Here is a 12,671-nt window from a genome sequence, read left to right as displayed (position 1 = left end):
CTACTGTGTTTCCATATCTGACATAAAATGCAATGAAATGATACAGCAAGTTCCTTTCACACAAAAAGGGAGTGGCTGTAGGGAAACTGAGAGGAAGTTCTATTTCTTTAGGCACCAGAACATTCTTTCATGAGCAGAATTTCTTGCTTTTAAAAATATAAAGAACAATGCAAAACTCAGTAATGCTGTGGATAGCTTACCAAGACACAGTTTATTTCCATAAAACAGTTCTATGTCAAAGCACTGCTGAGATAGAATAGTGGCTTATAAATGAGAAAGACTGAAGACAGCAAGAGAGCAATTAAGTTTGAAATGATAAATGACACAGAACTGCTTAGCATAGCACCTGACACAGAGTATGTACTCCAAACACAGGAGCTATTGAGTAGAAGTAGTAGAAATGCACTCTATGAGGTTGGCTACTTTAAAATTTTTCATTTAACGGGTGAACCGATTTTCTAGTCCTGAACAAAATGCAACAATAAGCATGTACATTTAGACAACCCTTCAGAGCTACCTAGCTGGGAGAGGCTCTCCAACTCAGCACAGAGAATCCAGCCTTGGGCTTTAGGTAAATATCATCAAGTAAGTGGCAATTTCTTTCTGTTGAGGATTTTGTCATGATTTCAAATCTACACGTGGGACACACACTTCCTAATTATGACATGTTTCTCTAAAGAGGTTCCTTATTCGTAGGTAATAAGATCGCAACATAAATAATCTCTGCTTCACAGGGTTGTTGTGATACTGAAGTGAAATGATACTTTTGAAGGTGTCATACAAATGAAAAGGGTTATTAATAATCCCTTAACGTTGCTTGCAAAGAACTCTTTATTTAAACCATGGAATAATGATTAATCTGTCAAGATACAGGGCACTTCTGACGCCCATATCAATGGAACTATCATTTTCTTGAACCCTGGGCATCTGTCTTTATCTTTTGTATCAAATGGCCCAGCTGTATTTCCTGCACTCCTCCACTGACATTTGGTATAGCTCGGACACTTGGCAGTGATGACTGTATACCGTATACTCCTGCCAAATCCAAGATTCATGGATTTTGCATGGAATGCAAGAGGCTTTTCAGCAGTTCTTATGGAGTGGGCCTCCCTCCATGAATGATTATTTTCTAAGGCATGAAACATCCATTTAATGCCACACAAGGGAGTCAACTCCACCCGATTTATTCATGTTTACGACACAGTAGTCATGTGGCAAATACCCACCTGAGGAGAGGGAGGCCGTGGACACTGCTATGGAAGGTGCGCCGGAAGTTTTTCGGTGATGACTCTTCGTGTGATCCTCAGAGGTGCTTTCAGTGGCAGCCAAATCCATGGAATTTTCAAAACCGTGTTCCTTCTCACAAAGTAGAAATGAAAAAAAAAAAAACCCAAACCCGTTAGATTGACTGTAACTGACTTCCAAATCCTTCCATATAAATATATACCAGTATAACCGCATCTATGTCTATTACTCTTCAGGAGGAGCAAGCTGATATCTGGAGTCCATATAACTCTAAAACTTACTATCAATAATTACTCTCTAAAATATATACTAAGAGGTTTGCTAACTAGCACAAAAGGTGTTTGAAATAATTATTCATTGACAAAATGAGTGAGTGTTCTAACATATGGTTAGCAGGAAAGTTGGTATTAATACAAGTACCTCCAAACTTAAACGAACTATGTATAAGAATCTGGCAAGCTTCATAGCCTCAGAGTAGTGCTCGGGGTTAGAACTCTGTTTGGTCCCACATTTGTCCTCACGGTCAACACGTTCTCTCCTCAACCACCCCTTACTTCCAGCACCCCTCACTTAACAGAAGACCATGCCACCTTTCTCATCTAGTAAGCTGGATGATCAGAACATGGTCGCTTACGTCATTATGGGAATGAAATTTCATGCAAGGCACTTACTAAAGTTCATAAAAGGATAAAGAATGGGGACTTCCCCAGCTTACAGGAATAGGTGATTTATTTTATTTTTTTTGGAACCTGCTTGCTAATACACGCTTGTGCACGTGACAGAATTCAGACACTTACTTTCATTATAAAGGAAAATTCTGTCCCGACTTTGCCTGTGCCCATAGGGGCTTCACAACTACATCATTCCAAATTTGCTTGAGTTTTGAAAAACTAATTTTGGGCTTCTGAGAACTGGGCTGAGGTTAAGTTTCCATGAAAATGATACCACGGTGTGATAATGATCGAACCTAAGAGAGACTCTTTCGTTCCCCCTTCAAAAGTCCTACAGAAAGGCATTCCCTTCTTGTTGCCCTAACCTTACCCCATACCTTAGACACCGAGGAGATGTTAATGAACTCATTCGGGAAAGATGGAACTCTCACTTCCTTAGCATGCAAATCAATGCAGCTTCAATACAGACTGGTTTTGATCTTTGAGTATCCTCCAACACATACTACCTGTAGCAGGAGGAATCTGGCTCCTAACTTTTCTAATTGCTACAGACCACTAAGGTTTATCAAAAGACTGTGATGGAGGTCAAAAGGATAGGTCCGTTTTCAACACCTCTTCAAAAAGTTGGTCACACATGGATTTCTCCAAAGAAGCAAGACCAACTTGCAATTACGTTGACAGCAAATTTTCGAACTGGCACCCTGAAGTATCATTAATATTGAGCACTAACAGGCCAATTAATACTGTACAGTGATGAACATGTAACATATACCCTGAAGATTCAGGATGTGAAGGCTAAAATTAATAAGTTACATCACAGCAGAGGACAGGTTAGAGACTTTCATGTTCTAAGAGTTTTCCATTTTAAAAATGTACTTCTCACATACTAAGGCAGACAAGAACACTGAAACAAAGAGATGCTGAGAAATGGGAGAAATTGAGAAGCTGTGACCTCGATCGTCATCTAATTCTACATAGGTCTTCCCTTCATCATGAAAGAGCAAACCTGTTTCATAAAGTACTGTGCTGTATTAAGTCTATTCAACAGAAAATATTTCTCTTTGTGTCTCTTTTTGTCTTAGAAAAGACCACCTAGATCAGCTGGAATGCAAAAGTGAGATCAATATAGACACTGCCTATATATATGTATGTATACACGGTTGTAGGGAATTTCTGTTAGGGAAACCTAGGTGTTGCTTAATAAAGTATTCTTGTATTTGCAGCAACATGGATACAACTAGAGATTATCATACTAAGTGAAGTCAGAAAGATAAATACCATTAAGATATCACTTATATATGAAATCTAAAATATGACACAAATGAACCTACCTATGAAACAGAAACAGACTTACAGACATAGAGAACAGACTTATAGTTGCCAAGGGGGTGGGGGTTGGGGGAGGGATGGACTAGGAGTTTGGGGTTAGCAGATGTAAGCTCTTACATATAGAATGGATAAACAACAAGGTCCTACTGTACAGCACAGAGAACTATAGCCAGTATCCTACAACAAAGCATAATGGCTATTCGGGGTCTTCTGTGTTTCCATACAAATTGTGAAATGTTTTGCTCTAGTTCTGTGAAAAATGCCAGTGGTAGTTTGATAGGGATTGCACTGAATCTGTAGATTGCTTTGGGTAGTGTAGTCATTTTCACAATGTTGATTCTTCCAATCCAAGAACATGGTATATCCGTTTTTCTTTCTCAAGACAGCCAAAGCAATCTTGAGAAAGAAAAACGGAGCTGGAGGAATCAGACTCCATGACTTCAGACTATACTACAAAGCTACAGTCATCAAGACAGTATGGTACTGGCACAAAAACAGAAATATAGATCAATGGAACAGGAAAGAAAGCCCAGAGATAAACCCATGCACATATGGTCACCTTATTTTTGATAAAGGAGGCAAGAATATACAATGGAGAAAAGACAGCCTCTTCAATAAGTGGTGCTGGGAAAACTGGACAGCTACATGTAAAAGAATGAAATTAGAACACTTCCTAACACCATACACAAAAATAAACTCAAAATGGATTAAAGACCTAAATGTAAGGCCAGACACTATCAAACTCTTAGAGGAAAACATAGGCACAACACTCTATGACATAAATCACAGCAAGATGCTTTTTGACCCACCTCCTAGAGAAATGGAAATAAAAATAAACAAATGGGACCTAATGAAACTTAAAAGCTTTTGCACAGCAAAGGAAACCATAAACAAGACCAAAAGACAACCCTCAGAATGGGAGAAAATATTTGCAAATGAAGCAACTGACAAAGGATTAATCTCCAAAATTTACAAGCAGCTCACGCAGCTCAGTATCAAAAAAACAAACAACACAATCCAAAAATGGGCAGAAGACCTAAACAGACATTTCTCCAAAGAAGATATACAGATTGCCAACAAACACATGAAACGATGCTCAATATCACTAATCATTAGAGAAATGCAAATCAAAACTACAACGAGGTATCACTTCACACCAGTCAGAATGGCCATCATCAAAAAATCTAGAAACAATAAATGCTGGAGAGGGTGTGGAGAAAAGGGAACCCTCTCGCACTGTTGGTGGGAATGTAAATTGATACAGCCGCTATGGAGAACAGTATGGAGGTTCCTTAAAAAACTAAAAATAGAACTACCATATGACCCAGCAATCCCACTACTGGGCATATACCCTGAGAAAACCGTAATTCAACAAGAGACATGTACCACAATGTTCACTGCAGCTCTATTTACAACAGCCAGGACATGGAAGCAACCTAAGTGTCCATCGACAGATGAATGGGTAAAGAAGATGTGGCACATATATACAATGGGATATTACTCAGCCATAAAAAGAAACGAAATTGAGTTATTTGTAGTGAGGTGGATGGACCTAGAGTTTGTCATATAGAGCGAAGTAAGTCTGAAAGAGAAAAACAAATACCGTATGCTAACACATATATATGGAATCTAAAAAAAAAAAAGATTCTGAAGAACGTAGGGGCAGGACAGGAATAAAGACGCAGATGTAGAGAATGGACTTGAGGACACGGGGACGGGGAAGGGTAAGCTGGGATAAAGTGAGAGAGTGGCACGGGCGTATATACACTACCAAATGTAAAATAGATGGCTAGTGGGAAGCAGCTACATGGCACAGGGATATCAGCTCGGTGCTTTGTGACCACCTAGAGGGGTGGGATAGGGAGGGTGGGAGGGAGACGCACGAGGGAGGAGATATGGGGATGTATGTATATGTATAGCTGATTCACTTTGTTATACACTAGAAACTAACACACATTGTAAAGCAATTATACTCCAATAAAGATGTTAAAAAAAACGTATAATGGGAAAGAATAAAAAAAAGTATATATGTATAACTAAATCACTGTGCTGTCCAGCAGAAATTAACACAACGTTGTAAATCAACCATACTTCAATAAAATAAAAAAATAAAGAAATATTCATGTAAAGGCTGTTAGTTTTGAGGGTACTAGCACATGACAAGGGTGATTCCCTCCCACCCCCATCCCGCCAATGACGGTACTTAGGAAGGTAAGCCTTGTTTTGAGAACGAACTTGACTAACTTACTAGTTACTGGACTGATAGTCTGCTGCTACCCATGGGTACAGCTGTACCAGCTGTTCAATTTTTTTAAATACTTCTGTATCAGTTGGTAAACAGAGCTACTCCCAGTCCATCTCCCCTTCCCTGTGCTCCCCTCCTCCACAACCGTAGTTCTCCCCGCAATCCAGGATACTGCACGGCATGGAAGGGCCCCCAGGATGCTGCCCAACCTTGCGCCAGGGTCTGTTCTGACGGCTCAGTGCCCATGCCATACCAGTTGCTAAATATTTTGAATACCATTCCTTGTTAGGTTGCCAAAGCAGTGAGTGCAGTCACCAACTGTGCGCGCCCTTTTCTGGACGTACTGCTTGCTAAGCTTAGTATAAATATTGATAAAAGTTTAAATATGCCTTTTATCTTATCAGCAAATTTAGACTATAAGTATTTAAAGACACTTATTAATTATTATTCAATCTGTCTGAATGCCTTTTGGCTCTTCCTTAAAAATATCTATATTTGGATGCTCACAACCTCCATGTCTATCTCCCTGTTCCAAAGCTCAGTTTCTTGCCTGCAGTAATGCGATGGCCTCCTTCTTAACTGGCCTTCTGGCTTCCACTCTTATTTCCCTACAGCTGCTTCTCAGAAAAGCCCCCAGTTCCTGTATAAACAGAAGCCAGATGATCTCACTGGTCTGCTGAAAACCCTTCAACTGCCCCCGTCTTATCCAGAGTAAATGCCGAAGTGCATACGGTGGTCTCCAAGACCCTACCTGGCCCTACTACCCCTCTGAACTCATTTCCTAGTACTCCTCCCTTCGTTCACTCACAACAGCCACGCTGGCCTCCTTGTTTGTCCTTGAACACACCAGGTATGCTCTCACCTCAGGATCTTTGCACTGGCTGCTCCTCCAGGAGGAGATTAGAGATCTTTTCCACGCTGATGAAGTAAGGGCACTGACTATGCAAGATGGAGGTCAGCCATAAAGTGACTGGAACAACCTTCCTGTAATGTACTTGCTGAATATCAGTGCTGTCCCAGCATGGATGAAAACCTTGCCCCAGACTCCTGCATGGCTAATTCTTCCACTTCCTTCAAGTCTTTGCTTGACCAGGGCTTGGCATATAGTAGGCCCTCATTAAATACTGGCTGAATCAAAGAATTGTAGTTTGTATATAAAGATTCCTTAAATATAGATGTCAGCTATATATATGGAGTTTCCTGCTTAATCAAAAAATCTAGATGTTCATTCATTCAAAAGAACAGCTTACACACACACACACACACACACACGCACACACACGCACACACACTATGCGATTTAAGTCTCCATTATGTGTTTATTTTAATGGATGTATAGAAAAGAAAACGATAAAAATATTTCAAGAGTCTAGGTTTCCTAATTTTAACTGGTTTGGAAAATTTTTAGAACAGTCAAGATCTTGACAAGCAACGTGGAAGATCAAAATCAGAGACTGCTGAACATTATTTATATTTTATTGAAACCGCATAGCCGTCGATACCCCCATCAAACAAATTCCACCTTTGAACCTGCTCTTTCCCTTTCCTTCTCACTTGAGGCCTCCTGCCAGGAGCTAAGGATGCAGGAGGTTCAGTCCTGATAAAGAAGCATCTGTGTTAAACAAGATAAACAACATGGTCTCAGGTACAGAGAGCTGAAGCCCAGCCATGCCATGGTGGTGAGGCTTAGTCCCAGAAGGGGGAGTGTTCCTTCACATCCGTGTACTTACTCGGCTGCTGACTGAGGTCACGCTGCGTGTGCTTGGCGCCGGTGACCTCTGAGTGACTGGGGTCACACCACTGCTCCGGATGCTCTTTGGAGTTCCAGGACCAGCTTCCTGCTCGTTGGAACCTGATGAACCAGTGCTTCCCCTAAGTGCGAAAGAATATTCTGACTTTAAAATGGAAGCAGAGCAGCGACGAAAGACACAGTCAGGGAAAAGCTTCCAAGAAAACAATGGCAACACGCGAACACCTTCAGGGGCTCATGTGGTTCAACGTCATTTGTCTGACTCCAGGGTCTTCGTAATTGAACTTACCTCTCCACCCTTTTTTCTTCCCACTGCTCACCAGCACACTCCCAGCCAGCCCAGGTTCCCTACAATTTTTTCAGCTTACCATGCTCGTGCTCATGCTTCCACTTGTAAGGCTTTTGCTCATGTTCTCCCCACCTGATACGCCCTATTTGCCATTCTCTGTTTATCCAAATCTTCCCCATCCTTCAAGGGCCAAATGAAGTCCAGCCTCCCCAGTCATGCCTTCCCTGTCTATCACAGGCCTTGTCAACCTCTGCTCTACTCAATTTCTGGTAATTTACAGTCTTTGCCAAACTATGTAGAAGTTGCCTACACAATGTCTTGTTTGGTCTTTAACAGATACGTGGGCGTTGGCGCCTCTTTCAACTGTGACCTCCTTGGGGACAGAGTTGATGATATATTTATCATGATATCTCTAGCAGCTTCACAATATCTTGGTGCACAGGAAGCACTCGGTACCTATGTAATCAAAGACTGGCAATTATATTTTCTCAGTGTTGTTTTTAGTGACTGACTCATGGCACACATTTAATGAATGTAGGATAAAAATAATGACATTTTGTAAATGGGTTTGATTCACTTTCATGTTTGCTAAACCTGATTCAATGCCATTCAATAATGATTAATGAAAAAACAGTTCCTGCCTGGAGGTGATCACAATTTTCTTATTAAATGGAGCTTCGTAAGTAAATAAGTTTTGACAAATTAGTTTAAGAGAAGTGTTTCTTCTTCTTTTATTCTTTGTTCTCAGTGAGTACAAAATATGCTAAATGGGAAGATATAAGCCCTTATGAATTTCACTCTTTCAGTTACTATTTTAATAAGTTATAAGTGCACCTATAATAATAAACATCTTCTTGTTAAAGCACAATAGTGATTAGCGCTCACAGTTGAGCCCATAAGAGGAGAGACTTATAGGAATAAAGGAAGGGGACTTTTTAAAAAGAATGATGGCGCACGGGTCATTACTAGAAGATAAATCTGGCAGAAGAAAGAATCAGCAATGACCAGCGGAGCTGTCAACCACAGCTTGTAAGTGTTTTCAAGGCTCTGCACCAGAGAAACCACCAAAACCAAATATGTCCTAATTGATACGAGCAGCCACCAACGCTCTCGATAATTATGCAAATAGCAGCTGCATTTACTGAGTATTTTCTAGGTGGTTGACACTCCCCATTCTGCAACATCCGTGTTAAAAAAAAAAAAGGGATTAACATCCCTATTTTGAAGATAAAGAAACTGAGTCTTGGAGAGGTTAAGCAATTACTCCATACATGCATGCGTGTGTGTGCATACATGACAGAGTTAGTATATGACAAAGTCAGGATAAAAACAGAATTGTCTGCTTATCCAAAGCCTACACTCATGCTCATGCTAGTTTCTCACACTGCTTATTCATCATTTCACCAAGATCAAACTGTCACAACCAGGCAGGTTCTACATGGACGGAATGTAGAAGAAGGATGCTATCAAGAAGAAGATAACGAAAGGATCAGAGACCTGAGAGTTTGTTTCTTACAATTCGATTAAGAGAGCTAGGAAAGTTTTCTGGGTAGGAGTCCTTCGATCCTACACAGAAACAGAGCCTGCTGCTTCTTTCTAGAAGCAGTACTTTGAATAAATTATAGTACTGTGGACTCTGCTCAGGAGGGGGCTATGACTGTGTCTTTTGAGTCTAACAACAAGAAAATAAAATTTTGTGATTAAGTACATTGATACAATTTGAAATTCTCAGTTCCTTGGTGATTTACCTGAGTCCTCCTATCTCGGGTGCTACAGTTCTACATTTGACAACAGTTAAATATATTCATACCTTTCCCAAGTGATGCTACTTATTCTCAGAAGTCCAACTTAGAAGGGTCTTAGAGACCTACCCAGTGATCCTGCCCTGTGTCCATAGGTTCTCTACTCTTATAACAATACTACCACAAAAATCTCTCTCCCTCCTGTTTTAGGTAAAATCTCCTTAAAAAATAAAGGCTAGGACTGAATCTTGCAGAAAGGAGCCCAGACGTTATGATCCAAGGGGATTTATGTGGGTATTTCTGCTTGTGTCTGTGCTGAAGGTCCTCTCAGACCCAGGTAGTTTTGGAAAAGTCCCCATCACGGATTAGCCTTGCTAGGACCCAAAGTCCTACTTATGTGGAAGCTCTGGCAGAAGTTGATTAATTGTGGTGATGACATTCAAGAGGCTATCCTGTAATAAGGAAAAAAGTCTTGGGATCATAAGCCAGCTACTGGAAATTACTGTTGCCAGAAGCATTATCTCAAAAATGGCATATACTTTCACATTTATCCCTGACATTCACTGTGAGCTTCTTAAAAATATTTTCCTCTCAGTTGAATGTTTCAGTTGATTAAACTAGAAAAGACTTAGTCTAATGAGGCGGAATATCATAAATATTTGGGTGCCAACTCTTTTAGACATTATGTAAAATCTGACATAAAATACATGAATCTTCACCTCTTAAATAGAAAGAGGATAAAAGCTTCCTCAAGCCTAAATTAGAGAAATTTAAAGTTCAATTAAGAAAGAGCTATTTCTGATCCCGATATCTTGTTACTGATATTTAAATTAGAAGTATTAGAAATCAGTGCTACCAAACCTTGAAGTTGAACTCGGCTTAGGGGGAAACCGACAAGAAAAAGATACATTTATCTCGTTCTAATAGGGCCCGAAGTATGGGGAATATGACACTGTCTGGGGGGCTTGGAAATTCTGAGTTACTTGAAAAACACATTCCCTAGGGTAAAAAAGAGTGTCATTTACTTTAGCTTATGAGATGCTTTTTAAAAGCCTTCTGTTTTGTTATCTCTAATTTCATGCTGGCCCAAAACCTTGAAAATGGCTTCCTAGATATATCCATTTCTAGATAAAGAATCCAAGGATAGGGGACAGAGACTCTAATTTAACAAGTCGCCTTTCTGGTTTACAGAGAAGTCTCCCAGGAGTTGGAGCCCGGAAAGAATTTCCCAGGATTCAACCTTCCCAGAGCAGGCTGACAAGGTTGAGCCTGTGCCTACCTGGGTAAGTGAATGCTCCCCTAATGACCAGCCGAAGGCAGCATTAACCTGAGAGATACGACACTCGCTGGGACAATGAGGCTAGGGCGTAACATGACACAGAGGTGGCATGACATTCGTTCTGCAGTTTACGCGCTGTCCTAACTTCTTTTGGTTATTTCAGATCTGAAATAAGTATGGAAGGGACAGGCAAGGGAGGTTGTACTTAGAAAGTGACGCGAGCCTGTTAAATGGGAAAGAGGTGTTAAAAAGGAGAAACAAAAGGGAAAAAAGCTGTACGTGGCTCGACCTTCCAGTTTTTGGTGATCCCCAAATGCAATGTCTTTGTCAACACCGTCGTACGTGAGCTGGGTGGCCCTCACCCTTGGTTGCACATCGCAAACATCCGGGGAGGTTTGCAACATCCCGCTGCCCAGGCCACACCCAAGACTAACCACATCAGAGCCTCTGGGCACGGGATCTAGGCATCCACGTGTTTTACCGCGGCTCCCGCGTCCCCTACCACCAGCCAAAGCTGACAAACACTGGCCTAAACTGTGGATGACTTTAAATTCATTGATCTCAGGCGTCTCTACAACCGCCTTGTCGTTTCCTCTCATAGCACGACTTTCTTTATTCAGCACGGTGCTCGCATCAAGAGAGCGGAGCTGGGGCTTCCCTGGTGGCGCAGTGGTTGAGAGTCCGCCTGCTGATGCAGGGGACACGGGTTCGTACCCCGGTCCGGGAGGATCCCACATGCCGCGGAGCGGCTGAGCCCGTGAGCCATGGCCGCTGAGCCTGCGTGTCCGGAGCCTGTGCTCCGCAGCGCCACAGCAGTGAGAAGCCTGCGTACCGCAAAAAAAAAAAAAAAAAAAAAAAAAAAAAAGAGAGCGGAGCTGTCCTCACAGCTTAGATTGTGAGGAAGGGAAGGACGCTTTCTGTGTCAGTGAGCGGATGTATGGCATCAGGGGTCAGCAAGCTATGGCCCCTGTATCGAATTGGCCCACCACCTGTTCCTGGAGAGCCCACGAGCTAAGAGTGGTTTTACATTTTCAAGTGGTTGGGGGAAAAAAAAAACCCAAAACTCAAAAGAAGAATATTTTGTGACGTGAAAATTACGTGAAGCTCACGTTTCAGTGCCCATAAATAAACTTTTATTGTAATGCAGGCATGCACAGTCACTTTTGGTTTTGTGTTCAGCTGCTTTCACGCGCCTGCCAACTACAAATTGGCGCTTGCCATCTGCCTCTACAAGGATGACGTCACTAACCACTGCAGGCACTGATCTCCAACACCCCCTGAAAGGAATTCAAGGTGGAGATCAGGAATGAGGCCCTCTGTGCTCTGGGAAAAACTGGCAGAACAGCTCTTCAGAGAGTTAGATATTTTCAGGAGAAGATTTGATGAGCCCAATTCTTGCATCTCTTTGTATCTAGGAAAGCACTAGAATCCTTCATGGTGACGTCTGCTCCTCGTGACTAGCAGCCAGCCTCTGCCAACATGTGCGCTTCACTGCACGTCCCCCTTCCCTAAAGTCACACAGTACCCTGACCTTCCGCCTGCCTCTCTGGAGCACTTCCTCAGAGCTCTCTGAAATGCCGTCTCCAAGACGACAGACCTCATTTTGCCCCCAGTAAAACTTAACTCACAACTCTCAGGTTGTGCACTTTTTTTCAGTCGACGCTACAACAGCACAGTGAGTAGTTGAGACAGAGACCATCTGGCTCACAAAGCCAAAAAATATTAACTATCTGTACCTTTACAGAAAAGTTTGTCGGCCCCTGTGTGTGTGTGTGCCTGACTACACAGGCACACACACACACAGGTGTGTGTGTCTCCATTTAAAAACCAAACTCTTTGGAGAGGTCAACACACCCCAAAGGAATGAATTTCTGGTACTGTGTGTGTGTGTGTGTGTGTGTGTGTGTGTGTGTGTGTGTGTGTGTGTGTGTGTGTGTGTGAGAGTTATACTTAGGCACAAATGAACCATCCTAAGAGCTCTTGAACTCTGAATTAGAGAAGCAGATAAAAATGGAAGAAGTGGAAATTCATTAAGCAGTTTCTCTAGCTGCAGTTTCCTCTGAAGCCACTAGCTTTCTGGGGCTGAATTACACGTATTTTCCTTCCTTTTCCTTTTTGGAG

General features: G+C 41.8%; 1 protein-coding gene across 1 annotated transcript in view; it reads right to left on the bottom strand.

Annotated features, from left to right (window-relative positions):
• Positions 1-12,671, bottom strand: part of SYTL5 (synaptotagmin like 5) — a 131,262-nt gene that overhangs the window by 28,000 nt on the left and 90,591 nt on the right. The window contains exons 7-8 of the mRNA XM_049704794.1: positions 7,221-7,362; positions 1,227-1,356 (exon numbers count right to left, since the gene is read on the bottom strand). Coding sequence (XP_049560751.1) covers positions 1,227-1,356; positions 7,221-7,362 — 272 coding nt within the window. The remainder of the gene's footprint in view (positions 1-1,226; positions 1,357-7,220; positions 7,363-12,671) is intronic.

This window comes from Orcinus orca, chromosome X (assembly GCF_937001465.1).
Source record: "Orcinus orca chromosome X, mOrcOrc1.1, whole genome shotgun sequence".
Taxonomy (NCBI): Eukaryota; Metazoa; Chordata; class Mammalia; order Artiodactyla; family Delphinidae; genus Orcinus; species Orcinus orca.
The sequence above is the reverse complement of the archived record's forward strand: the minus strand, read 5'-3'. Positions and strand labels throughout refer to the sequence as shown.